The 21,697-nt window shown below is 46.4% G+C and overlaps 1 protein-coding gene and 1 long non-coding RNA gene across 2 annotated transcripts in view; both read right to left on the bottom strand.

Annotated features, from left to right (window-relative positions):
* Positions 1–425: 425 nt before the first annotated feature.
* Positions 426–21,697, bottom strand: part of CCAR2 (cell cycle and apoptosis regulator 2) — a 31,015-nt gene continuing 9,743 nt past the window's right edge. The window contains exons 8-21 of the mRNA XM_081171477.1: positions 21,300–21,416; positions 20,729–20,963; positions 19,219–19,332; positions 18,116–18,279; positions 9,510–9,684; positions 8,760–9,017; positions 7,738–7,965; positions 6,910–7,093; positions 6,462–6,541; positions 5,501–5,647; positions 5,247–5,355; positions 4,513–4,710; positions 3,078–3,283; positions 426–1,669 (exon numbers count right to left, since the gene is read on the bottom strand). Coding sequence (XP_081027603.1) covers positions 1,613–1,669; positions 3,078–3,283; positions 4,513–4,710; positions 5,247–5,355; positions 5,501–5,647; positions 6,462–6,541; positions 6,910–7,093; positions 7,738–7,965; positions 8,760–9,017; positions 9,510–9,684; positions 18,116–18,279; positions 19,219–19,332; positions 20,729–20,963; positions 21,300–21,416 — 2,272 coding nt within the window. The 3' untranslated portion in view covers positions 426–1,612. The remainder of the gene's footprint in view (positions 1,670–3,077; positions 3,284–4,512; positions 4,711–5,246; positions 5,356–5,500; positions 5,648–6,461; positions 6,542–6,909; positions 7,094–7,737; positions 7,966–8,759; positions 9,018–9,509; positions 9,685–18,115; positions 18,280–19,218; positions 19,333–20,728; positions 20,964–21,299; positions 21,417–21,697) is intronic.
* LOC308574008 lies at positions 11,839–12,364 on the bottom strand. The gene is made up of 2 exons (XR_014002298.1): positions 11,930–12,364; positions 11,839–11,890 (listed from the first exon to the last, which is right to left on the bottom strand). It is a non-coding gene; the product is annotated as an uncharacterized lncRNA (long non-coding RNA).

Genomic DNA, 21,697 nt, shown 5'->3' with positions numbered 1-21,697 from the left:
ATGCCAACAATTTTAAAACCCAACGAACCAGTCTTAAAAGCCATTGTGAAATTAGGCTCACTCCTTGACAATGCCTCTCAGCCAGAAATACTTTCCCCAAAGCAGCTTCTCCCTACCACGTGAGGGATCATCATTGCATTAAATAATGCCCCTACCTCTGGAGATAACAAGTATGAGGCATGGAACAGAGTGCAGGAATGCACCACATTGCCTTTTGCTTTATTTCAAGTTTTGCTTTATTTCAGTCAGTGGGAGATGGGTTGCTGTGCCATGTAAGCTGCTATTTGCGGGCCTACTTCTGTATAAAGTCATTGGCTAACTGTTTCATTAAGCAGCATCTGAATGATCACTGTATGTCGGCTGCATGTGTCTCTCTAATTAAGACAGGCAGATTTCACTCAAAAGCAAAAAAGGGCAGCACAGCCTTCTAACTGAGGAAAAGACTTTTATAAAAGGGAACCTGGCCAGTTAAATACAAGTTGTTACCACATTTACAGACTAAAAGCAACACATCCAGAAGAGACAGACCACCTGAGGATGGGGAAACAGGTGGCCAGAGCAGATGCAACCAACAGTGACTGCAGAAGAGGGCTCACCCCGGCTTTGGACAGTCCCCCACCCACCTGGCCTGCCGCTACTCTGCTAAAGGCTACCACAGAGACCCAATGGGCTACCTACCACAGCCATCCCGCCATTGCTACTTCCCCAAAATGGAAGTTAAATACACTGCAGCCACCCTACCACCTAAGACCATACCTGGTGGCCGATAACTTTGCTTACATTTGAAGACTGGCGAAAACACAGCAGATTGCTAAGCCTTTAAAGCTACATCTTGCAAGTGAGTGACTCAAAACTGCCAGAGAGGGAACCAGATGGCATTGTTTTCCTTAGAATGGCCAGCACGCAGCACTGAATGTATGAGGGTCCAAAGTCTAACCCACAAAACTGCAACAGTCACAAACTAGCCTGCAGCACTGAATGCATAATCTGTTGAGGATATAAGCCAGGAACCACTGTGTTGGCTTCATCTGATGTTTAAAGTCCTGCTATTTCTTTTGCAGCCTTCTCAGACCACCTTTTAATCAAGAGGCAGGCAGAATGCCACCTTCTTGAGCAAAAGCTGTGGGGCAGGGAGGGAGAGAGGGCTTGAGGAGAAGAGAACAAAATTCTCCATGCAGCACAAAGAGGCCAGCCATGCCCTGTCCTTTGGTGCAGTCGGCACCTGTTGTCTGTTACCAAACTGGGCTTTAAAAAATCCCTTCTAGTACTTGCTACTGGCAGACAGCTTGTGAATACCTGCATGGTAGCTTCTCCACTTCACACAATAGACCATCAAAACTCCTACTTAATGGGTACTCCTCCTTTAAACAATAATGGTGGCTCCAGCATAGGAACTGTGATTCCCAGCCATGTTTAGGCTAGGTGGCCTTTCTGCCAACACACACAAGCCAGAGGTGGCGGAGTGGGCGAAGGAGGAACTCCAGCTCCAGCCTCTCACATGGCAGTGAAAGGGTTGAAGGTTTCAAAGGCTTACCCAGACTGCTAACCCTCAGCCCAAAAATATCAAACCAAGGTACAGATCTTCCCTGCCAAGCTGCTTCTCCAGGGAGTGTCAGTTGCTGGAAACGGCTGTGGGTGTTGGTTCCTTCTTTTCTAGGCAATTATTGGTCTGAAAGAGACAAAAGACAAAAGACGCACAATAGTAAGAAAAGCAAACATTCAATTTATTTCATTCTCGTTCCCTTCCCCAGTCTTAAGACGATTTATCAACAAAAATCAAACAAAACAGCACATAAAGAAAAACTTTTAGGTAAGTTGCAGAGACTTTGAACAGATTTCCAGGACGATAACACTGACACATTGTTGGGTGCCTTTTTATTCCCCCCTCCCTTTTTTAAAAATTGAAAAATTCTCATACAATGATACATGTCTCAGAGGTGACATGCCACCCCGGCCTCGCCACAGTATGCTGGAAACTAATTCATCCCTCACCACTACAATTCCCAGCACATTGAACTACAGTTTCCAGGATGCTTTGGGGGATGCCATGTGCTTACGTGTACAGTAGATTTGCCAGAGACACTTCTGCAAATGGCTTATAGCTGATCTAAACATATGGAGAAGGCATACAGTATAGCCTTCCTAGATTGCCTCATATAAACAACAACAAAACAGTTGGGAGTGGGAAACACACATTTGAATGTTCCCTCTTTCAAAAACTCCTAGCCCATAGAAAGTGATCATATTCTTGGAAAAGGGATCCAAGCCACCCATTTTCAAGATGTAGTGCCTTTTTTAACAACTTAAAATGAACATCTCCCAGTGTTTTGGGTAAGGATATGGAAATAACGGGCAATTAGGAGCTAAGCAGGTCTGGAGAATCCATGACCCTCCAGATGTTTCTGGACAACTCTCACAACCCCCAACTATTTTCATACTTTCTGGGGCTGATGGGAGTTGGGAGTCCAGCAACATCTGTCCCCAGACCTGGAGCAGCGACATGGAATGACTAGAAGACTTGGGTCTCGGTTTGCCTCTCCATTCCTAGACCGAATCCGCAGGTAGAAATAAACTGGCTTCTGTATTTGTCCAGAGGCAAAGACTGAGTAAGACAGAAGTCCTCCTGACACCAGCTTCAGGTTTGAGGGAAAGTAGATCCAATTTGTATTAAGTCATGCACTTTACACTGTCTGCAGACCTAAGCACACATACCAGGGAGTAAGCCCCGTGCATAAGTTAGTGGAACTTACTTCCAAGTAAATATGTATAGAATCAAAGAGCAGAGATTTGACAGTGCGTTCTTGAGACAAAAGTCACTGCCAGGAATGAGACTGATTCCTGAGTCTCCACAGTCCCTCCATCTTTGCCATAAGGACAAAGTAGAAGAGTTGCAGGGCCATGGCATGGCAGTCCAGAGTTGCCTGTTCAGCATCTCACACAAATGAACATTTATAAGTTTACCAAGCCAATTGCCACCAGAATCCACTGTTTGTGGAGCAGCATGCAGGGACAACAACTTGAAAACTTCTGACACCAGATAGGCTCTGTCCTAAAATATTCCGCAGGTTCCAGATTACCTTCTCAATTATCTTCTGGATTTCCAGCTGCAGTGGAATCAGGCGCTTCTTATTCTCCAGCAGCAGCCTCTGGAAACTGGATTTTTGTCTCTCGTTCCCCTTGCACTGCTCCTCCATCTCAGTGAGGCGCTTCTGCAGCTCTTGAACCTCCAACGTCAGGGCCTTGTTGGAAGCCTCTGTTGTAGAGAAGCGAACCTGGGTCTCTTCTGTAAGCACAGCACAGAGGGTAGAATCAGATTCCAGGAAGTAACACAATGGACTGAGATCAGAGCAGTGCTATCTCCCAACACTAGGAACAAAAGCCATTGTTCTGAACTCACACAGCAGGTGACAAGAGTGAAGGCAGAAATTCAAAGTATCTCAAAAAGGGAAGCTGGAGGAGATATTTATATATGGCCGTGGTATATAAATTGGGGGAAGGGCCCTGGCAACACATGCCCAGGAAACCAGACATTGTTCCATGGGAACACAGAGGTGGCTTCTGCTCTGTTCCCTAGTGCAAGCAAGAGCAGCAAACCACAATCCCTGGCCAATCATGTCTGAATGGGATTGTGGTGGTTCCACTCTGAACCAACCTTGGCTACAGATTGTGGTTTCTCTTACGTGCTCATGAGGATGAGCAAAGTGGCATAAATTAGTGCATTCACAGTAGACCATAACTGGTTTACTATGTCATCCAAATTAGGCCTTTAAGTATATGGACCCAACTCCACTTAGAAACTCCAGCTAGCCCACTCTCTGCCTCCAGCTCAAATTCTTGGAAAGTCAAGCAGGTATGAGTAGCCAAAAACAGGCAAGCAGCATTAGCCTAGAATCACTGCAGCCCCACCAACCCCAAAGGTTCTGTCAACAATGGTTCCACCACTCAATGCTTTGTTGCATTAGGTGCCAACTGCACTCCTGCATCCAATTCTTGTTGGGTTTCATTTGCCTAATATATTCTGATCAAAAGAGCCCTGTCATTCATCAGGTGTAAGTGCTTTGTATGAGTGTGCCCAATGAACTGCTCCGTGTTGTTGAGAGGCTAAAGCAAGGCAGGTGCTTTCCCTTGAATTCTGGCTTGGTGCAGCTTCTTGGGGATACGGTACAGCAGGGGTGGGGAACTGGATCTAGACAGGATGCCATATATTATCCCTTGTGGCGACATCCAATTGTCAATCTCCTAGCATAGCAATGTCAAGTCACTTATTTTGCCCATGAGTTTTGTGGAACAGTTTTCAAAACCTGACAGCTGATAATTGGGTCTTGCAAACCTTTTGGGCTGAGGCAAGTCTTTACCTGCCCTGCAGCTGGTATCACCTGCGTGGACATGGCTTGACCAAAATGGTCCTGGGACCAAATGGAGAGCCTGGCAGGCCTAATGAGACCCATGGACCACAGGATCCCCACTCCAATCCTTCACAAGATGAGCCGATCCTAACCATGTGTGGCTCACCCAATTTGAGCTCCAACGTGTGGATTTTGTTCTCTAGATAGAGTCGGCTGTTTTCTGTCTGTTCTGCCTTTTCCAGCAGTTTCCCTACATTAAGGACAGCCCCATTGTATGAAACCAGGTTGCCGGACTGAGACTCTGGAGAATACTTGGTAGGCACCTCAGGCACAGAGATGGATGAGCACAGTAGATTGAGGTTCCCTGTAAGAACAAGGCAACATTTACTCTGCTTGGTTTTGAAACGGAGCATCCAGAGACAGGGAATGGGAACCAAGGGCAGGAAAAAAACCCCATTCAGATTACTTTTGTGCTACAGTTTCCAGCTCCTCCCATTGTGGGTTAGAAAGCTCTGTTCTCTGCTTCCTCCAATCACACACAATTGCCACCATCCCAAAGCTGAGCACACCCTTTAAAGATGGGTTGAAAGAGATTCTACAGAAGTAACTTTTCCCTTCCTTGCATCACTGCAGAGTCACTAGTGGCAGGCTGGGCAACATGTACACTGCCCCATGCATTCAGGAATCGGGACAGGGCAGAAGAATATTGGGAGTGCTCCCTAGCAGAACTAGGCATAACTGGGTGGTCAGTAAATAGGACCAGAAACCACTGATCATGTGTAAGAGCTAAGCCGAAACTGTTGAAGAGTTCTAGCTCAGAAGGAAAAATAAAGGGATCCTTCTACCCATGAAGCTCTATGCAACTGAACAGCCCCTTCCAACCCCACACTGAGTACCTACCTAATGGCTCCTCCTCAGGGCCTGGCTCAGTCCCTTCCTGCCGGCTGTAGCGTAGGCTGCGGTAACGGCACACGAACTGCGTCACCACCCTGTTCACCAGGCGCTTCACCTGCCACCAGATGAGACACCCCCCCTCCATGAATGGCACTGGAAAAGGCCGCAAACAGATCCTAGTACCCTCAGCGCTAATCAAGAAGGTCTCAAGTCATTCAAACCTCCAGCAAAAGCAGGGGAGAAATCAGATTGGCACTCACCTGCTCTTTGCAGAGATGCAGCCCCAAGGTGAGAAGCACCTTTTCCATATCCCTCCTGTGCAGGTAGCCGCAGAAATTCAAGTCAAAGTAAATGAAGGCAAGGAGGGCATCCAGTGGCAACACAGCACTTGGGTCCAGCTCTCTGGGCTGGGGAAGGGTGGTGTAAGAAAAAGTAAAAGGCTGTTCAAACTGTCAAGGTGTCACTTCCCTTCTACTACAGAGACCATTCCCTGCGCTTTCACTATAGGCTAGATTTCAACAGTGAACTGTTAGGGACTAAGCCTCCCCGAGCCAAAGACTGCATATCTACTGCATATCCACAGCTGACTCTGAACATGTTGGTGAGATTTAGTCTCAGCAACTAGGAACGGTCAGATTTCTGAGATCAGCTCCTATCCTGGAGTACCACCACTGCACCCAGGAGCCCACTGGGTATCAGAGACAAGCCTAGTTAAAACTGGACCAGAACGATATTGAAACGGCATTAGGTGTTGAGAAGCCTTGGGGGCAGCACAGGCTAATCTAGAACTGGTAATATTACAAACAGGCATCTCGGGCAAAACAAAAAACTGCTCTCATATTTATTTTCTTGCTATGGAAAATAAATATGAGACAGCAAATTCTAGGATTTTGAGGAAGAAAAATCCACATGGATAAGTCTTGTCACAAACCATGGGATACAGAGCTTATAAAAAAATAGCAGCTGCTGGAATTCTTAGGAACTCCACTTTTCCTTTTACTAGCAACACTTTTCTAATTCACATAGGTATGAAGAAAGACATCAAGGCGAAAGGGACAGCTTTTACATAATGCTTAAAAACCCAGAAGATACCCAGATGGGAATTCTGATACTGAGAAATCAGCATCCTTTTCTACAACCCAAGCCCCAGCCACAATTCCCAGGGCTACTGGCCTAAAGAGTTCAAAGCAGACTTTGAGAAGGAGGGGATTTGTCACTGACCACATCATGAAGGGAGGAGAACTCCATCTCTGATTGGTTGGATGCAACTGATCTCACTTCAGCATCTTCTAACTTGACACCTGTGGAGAATGCAGCATGACTGGCTTCAGATGCTGACCTCTGCTCAGTGCTTACCAAGAGAGACTTGAGTGAATACCAGCGTCTTCCAAAGTACAATCTCACTGAGCAGATACCACTGGCTTGTGTGAAATGAACAACAGACCAGAGAAAGGAACCCAAGGATCCTACTCTTGCCCTACTAGGCATAAGGAAAACCTATGGAAAGGCTCCTTTCAACTTACATTTTCCTTGCAATTAAACACACTGATAGGTGCAGCTGTCTGCAGGCAGCATCATGGCTATCCCAACCTTCACATACACTTTTCAATGAGAGCAGCCATATCTTAACACTGCACTGTAGGATTTCTGCATTTCCCAGAGTACCTACCAAAATCATCCTCCTCCTCCTCCTCCTCTCTCAGCAGCAGCAAGTCATCCTCTAGGCTCAGCTGACACAGCTCATCTCTAGAATCCTTCGATTCCACTTTGACATTCCCACTGACCTCCTCCTTGGCTGAACTGGCCCCATCTTGACCTGGAGGCTTCTTCTCGGTATCCCCAGCCTCCTCCTTCTACAGGAATGAAAAACACATAAACAGAACTCTTCCAAATTCTGCAGTTTGTACGAATTATGAAAATTTGAGTACATATACATAATCTCTTGTTTCTGCATTATCGGTTTGGTTTTGGCTAGTACTGAGAAGTCCCCAAAAGCAGAAACACAGTTACTGTCCATGATCACTGCGAATGTAAGCTAGCCACCCACTCTGGCTTCTGAGATGTCAGCAGGCATTGCCCACACACTATCAAGCACAGCCACAACAGCTGGAAATTTGCAGTCCAGTACTCCAATCCTTCCATGGATGCTTTCAAAAGCCACCAGGTGCTCTTAGACCCAGTATGAGGAAGGCGAGACATACCTGCATCACCTAAGCAACTGAGGCCACTTTGCTATACAGTGGTACCTTGGGTTTACAACCATAATCCGTTCCAGAGGTCCAGTTGTAAACCAAACCAGGTTGTAACCCAAGGCGCGCTTTTGCCAATGGGGCCTCCAAAAAAATGGGTTGTAATCCCCCCAAAATGGGTTATAATCCAAAAAAGGGACACGCACTTCCGGGTTTGACGTGTTTGTAATCCAAAACAGTTGTAATCCAAAGCTGTTGCAAACCAAGGTACCACTGTACTAACGGGCCAGAGAGGCACGTCACCTCACCTGAGCATCCTTCTGGCTATTTTCCAGGGCTTCCACTACCCCAATATTCTCCTGAGGCTCTTCTCTCAGCTCATTCTCTCCCTCCTTCTCTGATTCGGCTGCTTTCTCCTGCTCGGGGTTCTTTGCCTCCACTGACTCCTTCTCTGGTAGGGCCAGTAATGCCTTGTAGAGCTTATAACCAAAATCCCGTTGCAGCATCTCCTGGAAGAACTCTGCCACCACTGCCACCTCAGGGGTGGAAAGAGAGAGAGAGAGAAAGAGAAAGCAGTGAGCAAGAAACAAGGAAAGATCTTGATGCCTACATCAGCCACAGAAGTGGGTAGACACTTGCATGCAAGCAAAAATCTCAAAGCTGAACATACCAGGTATGAAAAACTTCATAAGGCAATCTTATGCTCGTATAAACTGCAATTCACTCTACGTTAGACCTATCTGCACCAAGCCTCCTTCACATTCTTCTCCCCTCGCTCCAACTGCAAAGGCTCATCCACCACCACCCTCTAGAAATACACCTTCTTAAGGCCCTACTGATCACAACACTGCTGTCTGCGAGGGAAATAGGAAGCTGCTCTTTACAGAGTCAGACCTCTGGTCCATCTGCTGCAGTACTGCCTACACTGACTGGCAGTGACTCTTCAGAGAGGACATGGGGGCATTTCTAGTCCTATGTGGAGAGGCCGAGGATTGAAACTGGGACCTTCTGCATGCAAAGCAAATGTTCTACTCTTCTTCTAGCATCCTCTCCTCCCATGCACCCCTTATGCAAGCAGGTGGCTGGAGCAGAGGAAGTAGCAGACATTCATGGTCACACCAGAGCTTCCTCAGTAACTTCTACTAGTTTCCATGAACTTCAAACACCATAAAAGGCTACTGAGCTGATAGGAACATAAGTGTGGTAGCTTGCCTGAGATATGCGCCCCAAAAGGCAAATCTCAAATTTCAGCTAGAAAGAGGAGGTGTCAAGAGAAGCCAGAAGAAGAGTCTCCCTGTAGAAGCCAGATCCCAAAGAAAATGAAGCCTACCTCAAAGGAGAGCTTCTCCCGCTGCCGCCTGTACTCCAGCAGGGTGCAAAGGGAGATGTTGGTGCAGCTGGGCTGGCCACCCTGCAGTGCCGGCTGCAGGTGAGCAACAATGGTAGGCTCCAGGGGAGGAGTTGGAATCTCTGGCTCAGGTGCTGAGGTCTCAAGAGCTGGCTCAGGGACAGGTTCAGCTGAGTCTACCTCCTGTTCGCTGGACTCCTGCTTGAAGCCTTGTTCAGAGGACTGCACAGTTTCCTCTTCCTGTTTAGGAGCATACACATTTCAGTAAGCACTGGGTGCAACAACTCCTAATTTGGATGAAGTACATACTCCTGAGCCAAGGCTAATGTCTAGCTTCAATCTGAAGCCAAAGCCAAAGCCTGCTCCCAACTGTGTTCTTAAACTGGTGGCGTGGCCCCACAAAGCCTGGGAGACAAGAACTGTCCCATGACTGAAGTCATAGGAACCTAGAAAGCTGTCTTATACCAAGTCAGACCAACAGCCCATTGAATACTGTCTACACAGAAGGGCAGCAACTCCCTAAAATGGGTTTCAGGCAGGGTTCTCATCCAGCCCTACCTGTAGATGCTGGGAATCAAATGGCCCTTCTCCCAAGTGGTATAAAAGTGCCTTAAGTAAATAAATAAAATATTAAAAAACCCTCCTTTTAAGCTATCATGCTGTAGGTTACCGGGTGCCTCTGATTTCTCTCTGCTCTGGTGGACTTTCTGTCCAACACCAACCCATTCTTACCATCTCCCCTTTCTCTTCTGATGGTGCAGCAGCTTTTTCTGCTTTCTGCTTGCATGAGGCCTCCCATTCTTCAAGAGATGGCATGCAGCTCCAAATGTCTGGCAAGAAGACCACTGTCCTCTCCTGATGAGATGGGTTTCCCTCACGCAGGTATCTGAACTCTGCAAACCGGAACCTGATGAGCAGGGATTGGAGAGAGAATTGAGACACAACAGGACACAAAAATGCCCCTTCTCAGGAGGGCTGTACAGTCCCATCAAGCTCTTCTGCTGCAGCTGGTATGCAGGCTGTTTACAGAATGGTTTCTTTACTTGGTCGCTGAGACCAAGAGCCTTTTAGGTCTTGATCAATCCTATCTGTTCCAAGTCTATGCCTCTCCTGGTAGTCCCAAAAGGAAAGAGCTGGGTGCATCCCAGGTCAGTTACAGGACTCAGGGTGGTTCCTGCTAAACACTCTCCATCCCACCCATGGAGCCAAGGCCAAAGTAAATCAGGATCAGCCTCCTTGAGAGATCACACTAAATTCAAGAAGTAGAGTGGGGATGGCTTGATTGCAAATGCAGAAAGTGTGTAGGGATGCAAGACTCCCACAGGAAGTTGCCTCATTCCTAGAGAAGCAGCAAAACAAGCAGCAAAATACAGAATGATTTCTGAAAAATGCAGAAATGTCACAGCAATGAGCCAGTAAGTACTGTGAGGATTCCTTCCCCAAAGGTCACAAGAGGGGACTCAAGACACTGAACTACACACACTAAGCTCTACAAATTAGATGAGGATATACTTAAATGACCTGTGTATGTAATGCTATTTGCATTTCTCCCTTTTTGGAAAAAAAAAAAACCTACAGAATGGATTTGTCAGCCATCAGGATAGAGGAGGAGGAGGAGGAGGAGGAGGAGGAGGAGGAGGAGATGGGACTCCTGGGATATTGACTCATACCAGCCAGCAGCCAGCAATGCAGGGACTTTTTTGCCTGTAGTGTGGAGGAGAGCAACCTGCAGCTCTCAGCCTTATTTCAGGTGGGGGGGGGGAGGGGACGGCAGAAAGAGAGGGGGAAAGGGGTGCTCCACTCCCAACTACTGATTATCCCTGAAAGAACGAGGTCCACGTCAGAAAAACGGTTCCCCACCCTAGCTGTACTGTGTGGTCGGGCTCATTTGTTCCCATCATCTGACAATACTAAGGAGGTCACACACATTCCTGGACTCCCTTTCCTCAACAGCATCACCAATTCTGTTCTAAAAATACATATATAGATTCAACATAGTCTCATAAGTGTTCATCTTTTGCTTTGGGAAAATATCTTTCAAAAGCTGATCTCTCCCCACTCCAAGCCCCATTACCACCACCCGTTTTTAAGCTGCACCTTAAAATGATTTTCAGTTCTTTTGAGTCTTCAATATATTCAGGGATCTGAACAATTTGTATCTTCACACATTACACAACAGCAGGCGTGGGTTTGGCACCAAACACACACTCAATTGGCAGATTAACTCAAACCTCTGGAGAGGCCTCTCTCTATGCCAGCACATGTTCTCAGCATTCACACTTTACATGTACATGTATAACATGTTTGGCATTCACCTAAAGAAGAGAATTGTGTGTGCAGTGGCCATTAATCTAGCATACCACCTTCCCGAGTACAGACCAAACCAGCTTTTAAGATCTTCCAAGGAAACCCTGTTGGTTGTCCCTGCTGGGTTTGCTGCTTGGCAACAACATGGAAGTTGGCATTCTTGGTGGTGGCATCCGCCTTTGGAATTTCCTCCCTCAGGTGGTTGCAGAAACAGAGGCAGTAAACAGCTTTAAATACATATATGCTTACCCAAAGTTCCCTGGACTCTGATTCCTAATGCTTATACTTTTTTTCTCTTTATGCACCACTCAGTTTTATCTATGGTATAAAATTACCTTCTGTTTTAGTTAGCTTTTTAAAAGTTTTAATTTATTGTATTTTTATAAGAATTGATACTGCCCCACATCTGCACGATGCCCTTTAAAGCAGTATCATTCCACTTTAAACAGCTGTGGGCTTCCCCCAAAGAATCGGGCGGGGGCATTAAAGTTGTGAGGAGATCCCTATTTCTCTCATAGGAATATATCATCAATTCCTTATAGCTTTGTGAGCAGAATCGTCTCCTAACAACTTTCAACCTCCTTAACAAACTGCAGCTCCCACAGCCCTGTGGGAGAAGCCACAGGTGTTTAAAACGGAATGATACTGCCTTAAATGTATAATGAACAGACCTCTATGTTGCAATATAGACAACCTGACAAAATAACACACTGACTAATACAAATGATCAGAAATTGCAACCAAAGTCTCTAAATCTTCTTCACCGGTCGCGGTGGAATAATTCAAAAGTTCGATATATACATAATCTGTCACCAAATATCGCCGGAACAGAGTTTCCAGATAACCAATCTGTTTCGTTCAATGCTTCATCACCCAGACTTGTAAGAATTAATATGAGAAGGATGCAGTTCAATTTCTTAACAAGATGTAAGTAAATATAAATGCTGTAGGAAATATGCTCTGGATCAGTGCTGATATGATACGGTAGTCACTGATGCTGGTAACAAATTGTAAAGAACATAATATAGTTAGCCACAAGTGAAACTAATATACTGTAAGGAAAATTAAAGACACAGCACAACATTAACAGCAAGAATGCCTGACATAAGTAGATAAATAGGTACTGCTGCGGCGGGAAGGCACTAAACACCAGATGAAAACAGTACCCCATCCAGTCAGTGGATCATAATGCAATTAAATAAAACAATGAAAATCTAACTAGCATATTTCCTGCAGCATTTATAATTACTTATATCTTGTTAAGAAACTGAACTGCATCCTTCTCAAGCACAAATACAGTATGTAAGAATGCTCTCTATGGAGCCTCGGTAGAAGCACACCAGCAGTCTCTCACTCAGATTGTTCTTCTTTAAAAGTCTGAGGTAATAAATTCTCTGCTGGGCCTTCTTCACCAGAGCAGTGGTATGTGCGCTCCAAGTCATGCCCTGATCGATAGCTACTCCCAAAAACCTGAATTCCGCCACCCTCTCCACCCGTTCCCCGTTGATATACAAGGGCTGAATGTCCGCCTTTTTTTTCCTGTAATCCACCACCAATTCCTTGGTCTTAGCCGTATTAAGAGCCAGATTGTTCTCTCCACACCAAACACAGAGCCGCTCCACCTCGTCCCGATAGGCGGACTCATCCCCTCCTGAAATGAGCCCTACCACCGTAGTGTCATCAGCAAACTTGATGATTTTGTTGCTGGAATAGATGGCTGTACAGTCATACGTGTAGAGAGTGTTGTTGGTAAGAGATCTCACATTAGCAAGAAATATGCTAGGGAGCGGTGGTTTAGATGGACTCCTCTGCAATCTTACCAGGACGCCAGCCCGACAACCTCGCTTTTGCCTCCTGTCTCTACGCCGCCTTCGCCTCCTCCCTGGAGGCATAGTAATCCATGGAGAGCCCGGTGGCCTGGCTACTCCCACAGGAACGTTATCTGGGCGAAAATAATCAGCTCTTACAGCTTGTTCACACTGTAACCCGACCTTCAGAAGTTCCTGCCTGCTGTAAATCTTTCTTGCCCGGCCAGACATACTCAGACCAAGTAAAAATAATAAAAACAAAACAAAACGCTGAGGGAGAGCACTAAGCCACAGCGTCTATGCGCGCTGCCATCTTGTATATCTTGTATCTGGTTACTGGCTATTAGATTCCCATTAAACCACTCCTTTCCTTATTCGCTTGTTCAAGGCTGAATTAATTTACGGTCCTCTTCACAATCAGGAAGGTGCAAATCCCATGTAGACAAATGGCATCCCAAAGCCAGCGCCCTACAGCAGCTGAACTGTCAGTTGGACTTTAACTGCCAGTTGGACTTTACCTGGCTACTCCCACAGGAACGTTATCTGGGCGAAAATAATCAGCTCTTACAGCTTGTTCACACTGTAACCTGACCTTCAGAAGTTCCTGCCTGCTGTAAATCTTTCTTGCCCGGCCAGACATACTCAGACCAAGTAAAAATAATAAAAACAAAACAAACAAAACAAGACTTTGGTTGCAATTTCTGATCGTTTGTATTAGTCTATAAATAGTGTTTAGTGCCACTGCTATTGACCATCGTGTTGTGTTATTTTGTTCAGCTTAAATGTATAGTGCACAGGTGGGGCCATTGCTTTACTATTATAATCCTTTCCCCCGTAAGTCAGTTAAGTGATTTCTTTGTCTACTGTGGTATATACATTTTATGAATAAATAAGCTAGTGAGACAGCCAAATGCTACTGGAGAAGATCTACTTTCCATCCAAGTTGGCAACAGTTGCCCAATGAATACTGGCCCAGGACGGATTCCTTCCACAAAATCCAGTGATCAGCCAAGCTCTGTTGCTGCTCTTGGCCTATAATGGTTCCAGAATCCAGAACTTGAGTGTCATTCATTCTGCTAGCCTCGCTCACTGCAGTTGCAGAAACATTTGACTTTGTTCAGCACTAGAGAACAGAAGAAGAGGGTCTCTGAGGAACGAGTACTCCAACCCAAGACTGAATTCAACAGGTGGCAAAGCTTTAAAGGCCCAGAAGCTCCCATCTTCCTACATCTGTTACTTCCCAAACAAGTCACATGTGCAGTCAGGTTTAAGCAAAATAAGATCTGTTGCCATGGTTACCCAGTGTAAGGAATCTATATATAGCCATGCTGCTACTAACCAAACCAATGTATTCCAAGTTCCGGCTTCTCCCCTCCGTGTCGATTGGCTGGAGGTCTGATCTTATGAAGTATTCACTGACTCCAAGGAGCTCATGTGCAAAAGCATCTGCTGGACTTCCAGGGAACCAGTGGCACACAGTTCTCAGTTAGGATGGCAGCACAAATGGGCTTTCCCTAGAAGTAGCTCCCCAAGCCCCAAGAACTGAGCAAAAGCGCTTGAGCCTGGGCAATGAGACCCGTATCCACCCATGTTTTCTGCAACTCCACCTATTCTGTGTATTGATGCTTCCCACCCACAAAGAAGGCTCTTGCTCCCCGCCCCCCGCCAGTGATGGCTCAAAAGGAGGCTGCCTTTGCTTCACTGCTACAGGTGAGAGGAAGGGGACCCAGAAGGTAAACAGAGGAGAGGATGCTCTCAGCTCACAAAGGGCAGAAACAACTTCATCATTAACTACAGAACTCTCCTCAGGTCTTTGATTCATGGGGTTATTTAAAGTACACACTAGCTCTTATCATTTTTTATTTTTTTTTAAGAAGCAGACTTGGAAAATGTGGTCATAATCCCAGACATTCCCATGCCAGACATGGGGAACCTCTGCCAGGCTATGAACCAGAATTAGGCCTGGCAGTTTCTAGACTGGCCCTTGAAGCAATTTTCTCCAAACCACAAACACCTGCCCCACAGGCAGGTAAAGACATGGCTGCAAAGGAGCAATGAGGAACTTAAAGCATGCTGCTGATGGTTTCTTGAAAAGCGGGAGTTACTGACAAGCCCTTTTGAAATTGTCTATCTGCAGGCTTGGTTTGAATTCAAACCACACCTGTAGGCATTTATCTTCTGAAGAAGCAACAGGTTTGTGGGACTGCAAAGGGAAAATGTTAAGTTTACAAATGGAAAAAAACAGCGTTTGCTGTCCAGCACTAAGCCGCTGGTTGCTGCTGGCAAAGAGTTCCTTTGCGTTTGGCCCTGAGGACAGGCTCTAGCCTCTGGCCAAAAAAGATTCCCGACCCCTGCCATAGCCATTTCAGTTCTGCCAAAAAAGAAATTAGTGCTGTAGGCATTTCTGAAAAATAGCCCTCTTACATTGCAGCAATAAATTTCCAGAATAAAATCAACGTAATTTTGCATAGCACATGCATAAAGCTGAGACTCAACAAAACCGATTTGCTTGCTTTATCTCATTAAAAAGGCAGGCCACCTAGTGGCCAAGCTAGCCAAGCAATAATGACATGCTGGCGTGCTTCTGAATGATAAAATGAGAAACAGGGAACGAATCCTGTAGCATCTGAAAAAGGAAGAGATTTGTGTTGTATCAATATTCATGGACTAAAAGTCCTCTTCACCGGATGCAGTATTAGGCTTCCAGTCCAGGAAAACTGATGCCACAGTTAAATCAGCCTCAAAGGTGCCACATAGTCATTTTTTAAAATTTGTTCTAACAGACTAATATGACTAGTGGGCTTTTGTATTGCTTGGCAGTATGGACAGAAGCTTTACCCTCCACCCACCAATCTGGTCTCCCATCACAGGAGAAGCAATGGTGGCACATGGTAAGCAAAAAGGGCCCCGGGCCCCGGGGACGACAATCCTGTGCTCTGGCACATGTTCCTTTGTGGCCGCCCGCCATAATCTGCTCAATACTTCTTCTGATCGCAGAGTCTTCTGTAGTCCCTGAGCATGAAGCTGCATGCACAGGCCGTCTGCTCCAAATCACAGACAAGTCCCTTTCTAACATTGACTTGTAGTTTCACTTTTTTTTCATTCTAGGCATTTATACCCAGCCTGCATTCATATGGTGCACCAGGCAGCTTATGTAAAACCCTAAAAATATCAACATAAATAATGAACAATAAAAAATGAAAGTCGCAAGCCATAAAAACAACACAGCAGCAACATTTAAAAGGGGGAAAGAAAAACAGAGGTGAAAAGCTTGGAAACATAAAAAGGGGTTTGCATGGTGCCAAACAGACAGAAGAAGAGGCACTGGGGATATTCCCTGGAAAGGGGTTTCCACAGCTGGGGAACACAACCAAGAAGGAACTTCTTCCAGTCTCTACCCACCTCACTTCTGAAGGCAGGGGGGACACCCAGAAAGTTTTATGTTATAATGTGTTTTATTTTTGGCCCCGTTTCGACTATAGGATATAGTATGCTAACAGCAAAACAGGCATTTACTCTGCCTAAACGGGAAAGGGCCATAGCTCAGGGGAAGAACACATGCTTTGCATGCAGAAAGTCCCAGCTTCAATCTCCAGCATCTGCAGGTGGGCTGGAGGAAGGCTGAAACCCTGGAGCCACGGCCAGTCAGCGTGGAGACTCCTGAGCCAGATGGACCAATGGACTGACTCAGTATAAGGCAGCTGCATATGTTCCTACGACTATTAAAATCTACCTGGAAATTCAAAGATACAGTGGTGCCTCGCAAGACGAAAAGAATCCGTTCTGTGGTTCTCTTCGTCTAGCGGTTTTTTCGTCTTGCGAAGCAAGCCCATTGACGGATTAGCGCTATTAGCGCTATTAGCGACTTTTAGCTGCTTATCTGCTGATCGGATCAGCTGATAAGCGGCTTAGCGGCTTAGAAAAAAGGGGGAGGGGAAAAAACCAGCAGGAACTCGCAAGACATTGTCGTCTTGCGAAGCAAGCCCATAGGAGATTCGTTTTGTGAAGCACCTCCAAAATGGAAAGCCCTTTCGTCTAGCGGGTTTTCCGTCTTGCGAGGCATTCGTCTTGCGGGGCACCACTGTATGGTTACCAAGTATATCCCCCTTAACTCAATCAAACTGATCAGATCTACAGTGGTACCTCAGGTTGCAGACGCTTCAGGTTACAGACTCCACCAACCCAGAAGTACCTCAGGTTAAGAACTTTGCTTCAGGATGAGAACAGAAATTGGCACGGTGGCAGCGGGAGGCCCCATTGCTAAAGTGGTACCTCAGGTTAAGAACAGTTTCAGGTTAAGAACGGACTTCCAGATGAATTAAGTTCTTAACCTGAGGTACCACTACAATGGGATGCGGGTGGCACTGTGGGTAAAACCTCAGCGCCTAGGGCTTGCCAATCGCATGGTCGGCGGTTCGAATCCCCGCGGCAGGGTGCGCTCCCGTCGTTCGGTCCCAGCGCCTGCCAACCTAGCAATTCAAAAGCACCCCCGGGTGCAAGTAGATAAATAGGGACCGCTTACTAGCGGGAAGGTAAATGGTGTTTCCGTGTGCGGCTCTGGCTTGCCAGAGTAGCTTCGTCACGCTGGCCACGTGACCCGGAAGTGTCTCCGGACAGCGCTGGCCCAAGGCCTCTTAAGTGAGATGGGCGCACAATCCTAGAGTCGGACACGACTGGCCCGTAAGGGCAGGGGTACCTTTACCTTTTACCTTTTTACCACTGTAATGATCATTCACCTGGGATCCCAGGTAGCAAGATTCTATTGATTTCACATTATCAGTTTTGATGTAAACTTCCTTGAACATATCATGTGAAGAGGCAATATATAAATAAATAGGGGCTGGCTGATAGTTTGCATGAATCTCTCTCCAAACCAGGGTGGGGAAACCTCAGGCCTGGCTCAGGGGCTGAATGTGGCTCTCAGGCCTCTCCCTGGGCGACTCCCCTTAGCAGCCCTGCTCCCCACCCTTGAGTGCTTTGGTCTGGCTAGAATTTGCCCCTGAACTAACACCTCTCGTTTCCTTGGATTGGGAGGTACATGTGTACTTTTGCAGAAAGGGAAGACGAAGGGTAGGATATAAATAAAGCCATTGCCCCACCCACCACTGGCATGCAGCCCCCGAAATGTTGCCCACAAGGGAATGCAGCCCCTGGCCTGAAATGTTCCCCACCCCAGCTCTAAACAGACCCATAGTCTCCAGTCCCAACACCACTTAGACTCACCACTTAGTGCAAGCACTCAAGTCCAAACCAATCTGCGCTTTGGTGCAACGAATGGCTGTGTGAATCAGAGCCATAGGGTTTGCAGCTGGGTCAGGACCGTCCAGAGATGGGGACCACTCCCCTCCAATCAGCACTGCTTCGTCTGCTTTCTTTCCCAGCAAGAACTAAGGAAAGAGAGACTGTAAGGAGACATACTACCCAGATCTTGGAGGGTGACTGAGCTCAGGGAGATGCCTTGATTACCCCCAACTCCTGCTACCCCAGCCCCCAACCACACCTGACTAATCAGCATGGCTCCTTACCCACTGAAAGCTGGAAGAGACCAAAAGGCATCAAGTCTAACCTAATGCTTCATGGCTAGAATAGCCGCTTACAGACCACAACCTCTCCAATCCAAAATGCAGGGAACCACAAGCAGGGCTGAAAACATGTTACTGTCAGCATCAGCCTCCCAGCTATAGAAAAGGAACCTCATCTAGGTTGAGTGCGGGGAATGGGGCAAGGGATCTAAGGCACTTTGTACATCATCCAGCTAGAAGACCTTAAGGAAGCCCAACTGTACCTGCTCCTAGAGAAGGCAGCCAACATCCCACAGTAGTTTGTAGGTGGGGGTAAGCTTGCTGTTGACCCCAAATGTATGCTCTCAAAAGCAATACCTACATCATCTAAAATCTTTGTCTCTAGATATGGTATTCCTGGTACCACAGAGGAAAAGGCGGGAATAAAAGCCCTTTCACAGGAGAAGAAAGTCGTTCCAGATCTCAATGGAACAGAAGTTCACTCCCACATAGGAAAAGAAATTGCAATATTCTGCCCATACATTTGTAATCTATTCAAATTTATTGTTTTAAACCATAGGTCAGGGCACTTGAGAATATATTCATCAATGTATTTTCCCTGAATCACTCTTCAGTCTCCCACCTGACCCTGCTTCTCAGATTTTGCCCCTATATAGTTCTAACGCCACCTTATTTTCTTATCTTTTTCATGGATATTCTTCCCAGTTATCTGAGTAGCTTCACCCTCCCTAGTTCTTGCAGAAGGTTAAGAGTAAAGTCTGGCATCCCTCTAGGCCGCCCTCTCTTGAACCAGAAGATTCTCACCTTAATTTGCTTAGTTGGGTGCTCAGGACTCTCCCTCTGGTCACTGGGATCTTCAATATATAGCAAACAATTGCGGTAAAATTCTTCAATGCCCGGAGAAGAAAGCAGCAAAACCTACATTGGGGAGGGACCAATATCTTAGCAGAAAGGAAGAAGCATTTCATGTAGAAAGCTGAAGGTTCAATCCCTGGTATCTCAAAAAGGGAAATACCTCTGTCCAGGGTTCTAGACAGCTACCATCACATCAGAGTGGCTCTCTAGAGAGGATGGTCTGACTTGGTATAATATAGCTTCATGGGTACTAGAGTGACCTCTCCTCACTCCCACCCCCTATTGCAGACAGGCTATTGCATGGTTGATCCTGAAAAGGGGGTTAGCAAAATGTTATGCAACGGGTAAACTGTTCTTACATATTTTTATAGTTTTTAATTCATTGATACTATTTTTAACTGCTGCTCCCTTGTATTTTTTATGACCTTTTTAATAAAAAAAACAACTGTAAGCCACGTCAAACATTTTAATGGAAAAACTGGATATAAATGTCTTAGATATATAAAACACCGAGAAGGGCCCAAATCTTTCTCCAAATCCGACAATGCCACAGAGCCGTATGCAGAATCTGAAGAAGAGGTTACTAGCTAAAGGGAAGGTGAAGGAAGTGGCACCAAAGCTTATGGTTTCCGTATGTCTGTTATCTTCAACAAACATACGTAGGCAGAATTTGATGTACAACAAAGAAGTCATCATCTTTACCACCTCTCTCATTTTTCTTCTTTAAAACACCAAGAGACAGGTGCATATGCAAGTTCTGTTAGTTGAAGGTGAATGTGTGGGAGCCCCAGGAATGCCAAGCAGTGCCCAGTACAGTCATACCTCGGGTTACAGACACTTCAGGTTGTGAGTTTTCGGGTTGCGCACCACACCGAACCCGGAATTACCGGAACGGGTTACTTCCCGGTTTCGGCGCTCGCACATGCGCAAAGTCCTAAATTGCGTTTTGCGCATGCGCAGAAGCGACGAATCACAACCTGCACGTGCGCAGATGCAGCACTGCAGGTTGCAAACGCTGTGGGCTGCAAACGTGCCTCCCGCACGGATCACGTTCGCAACCCGAGCATCCACTGTATTCCTTTTATGTTGGGCACCAGCCATGTATGGGCAAAAAGAATCAGTTAATCCCAGGACACCTAGTCAGCCTCAGCTGAATCTGTACTGTGCTGTAGTGCTGTACTCAGCATGGATAGCATGGTCAAAGCAGCACTGGGCTTTAGCGGAGTCTGCAAGGGGAAAGTAGTTTGATGCCCTAGTATGGACTCTCACAGGTATGGTGGGATGAAGCGTTAGTAACAGAGAAAGTGAAGCTCAACAGGTGCGCAAATAAGCTTGACGCTCAGCCTGACTCAAACATTAAAACTATTTGCAGCACCTGGTTTTCACCCACTACAACTGCCAGTTCTTGGTCCAGTCCCCATTTGGTTTGCGTTAACAGAACCACCACCAAATCCTTCACCTTGGCACTGTATGCAGAGTTGGCATCTTCTGGCTGAGCTTCCTGCGTCGTGCCTTCATCACCCTGAGGCGCCTCTTCAGCAGTACTGGCTACCTGGATGCGGCTGGGGTGCCGGAGAGTCAGTGGCTGAGTGAGTGGAAAGGTGTCCAACCAGCTGAGGCGCACATCATAGAACTCCTTGGGCAGCTGGATGCTGCAGTAACGCCTCAAGATTTCCATGGCATCGCAGAAGCGGCTGGAGAAAACAGACAGATGCCAACACCAACCCCCAAAAGAGTGTAGTTTGAATTATAGTTCTCAAATTAAGGAGCAGGTTTTGTGCATGTTTGGATACAAGATGGTGGAATGAACCTTCCAAAACTGCATTGATTTTAGCTATACTGATTTGTGAGTTTCTAATTCCCAAGCAACATCAGCTAAACGTTGAGAATAATGAAGACGGTGACATTTATATACTTCCTTTCTGCCAAGGCAGTTAGTTGTTGAGCTTGAAAAGCTCCTATTCCTGACACGAGAGGGTTCATTCAGCAATTCCCTCCCCCAAAGGGACCCCTTGGTCTCCTGGCCTTACCTGTTCACAGCATAGCAGGCCAACTGGACTCGGTACTGGGGTGGTTCGTGCCGTGGTTTTTTCAGTCCCCATGGCTCATTACCTTTCTGCTTCCGTTTCTTGGAGTCAAAGTCGTCCCTAAAAACATGGCAGTACAGCAGCTAAGACAGCAATAGCCATGAGATGCCAGATCCTCCAAGCTTCAGTTCTTAGCAATACACAGCCCTGCAAAGGCCATAAGCTTAGGAAAGAGACCCCCAGCCTGATTACCAAAATTATAGTCTGACAAATGTATATCCCTACCCTGGAAGAAATTGTGTGGAACCTGTAATTACTGCAGTCACTCAGATTTATAACCATGTGTTTTATCCAAAGATGTCAGGGCCTTCTGCTCTAAGATTCACTGCATCAATCAACTC

The sequence above is a fragment of the Podarcis bocagei genome (genome assembly GCF_964188305.1).
Source record: "Podarcis bocagei genome assembly, chromosome: 15".
Classification (NCBI taxonomy): Eukaryota; Metazoa; Chordata; class Lepidosauria; order Squamata; family Lacertidae; genus Podarcis; species Podarcis bocagei.
The sequence above is the reverse complement of the archived record's forward strand: the minus strand, read 5'-3'. Positions and strand labels throughout refer to the sequence as shown.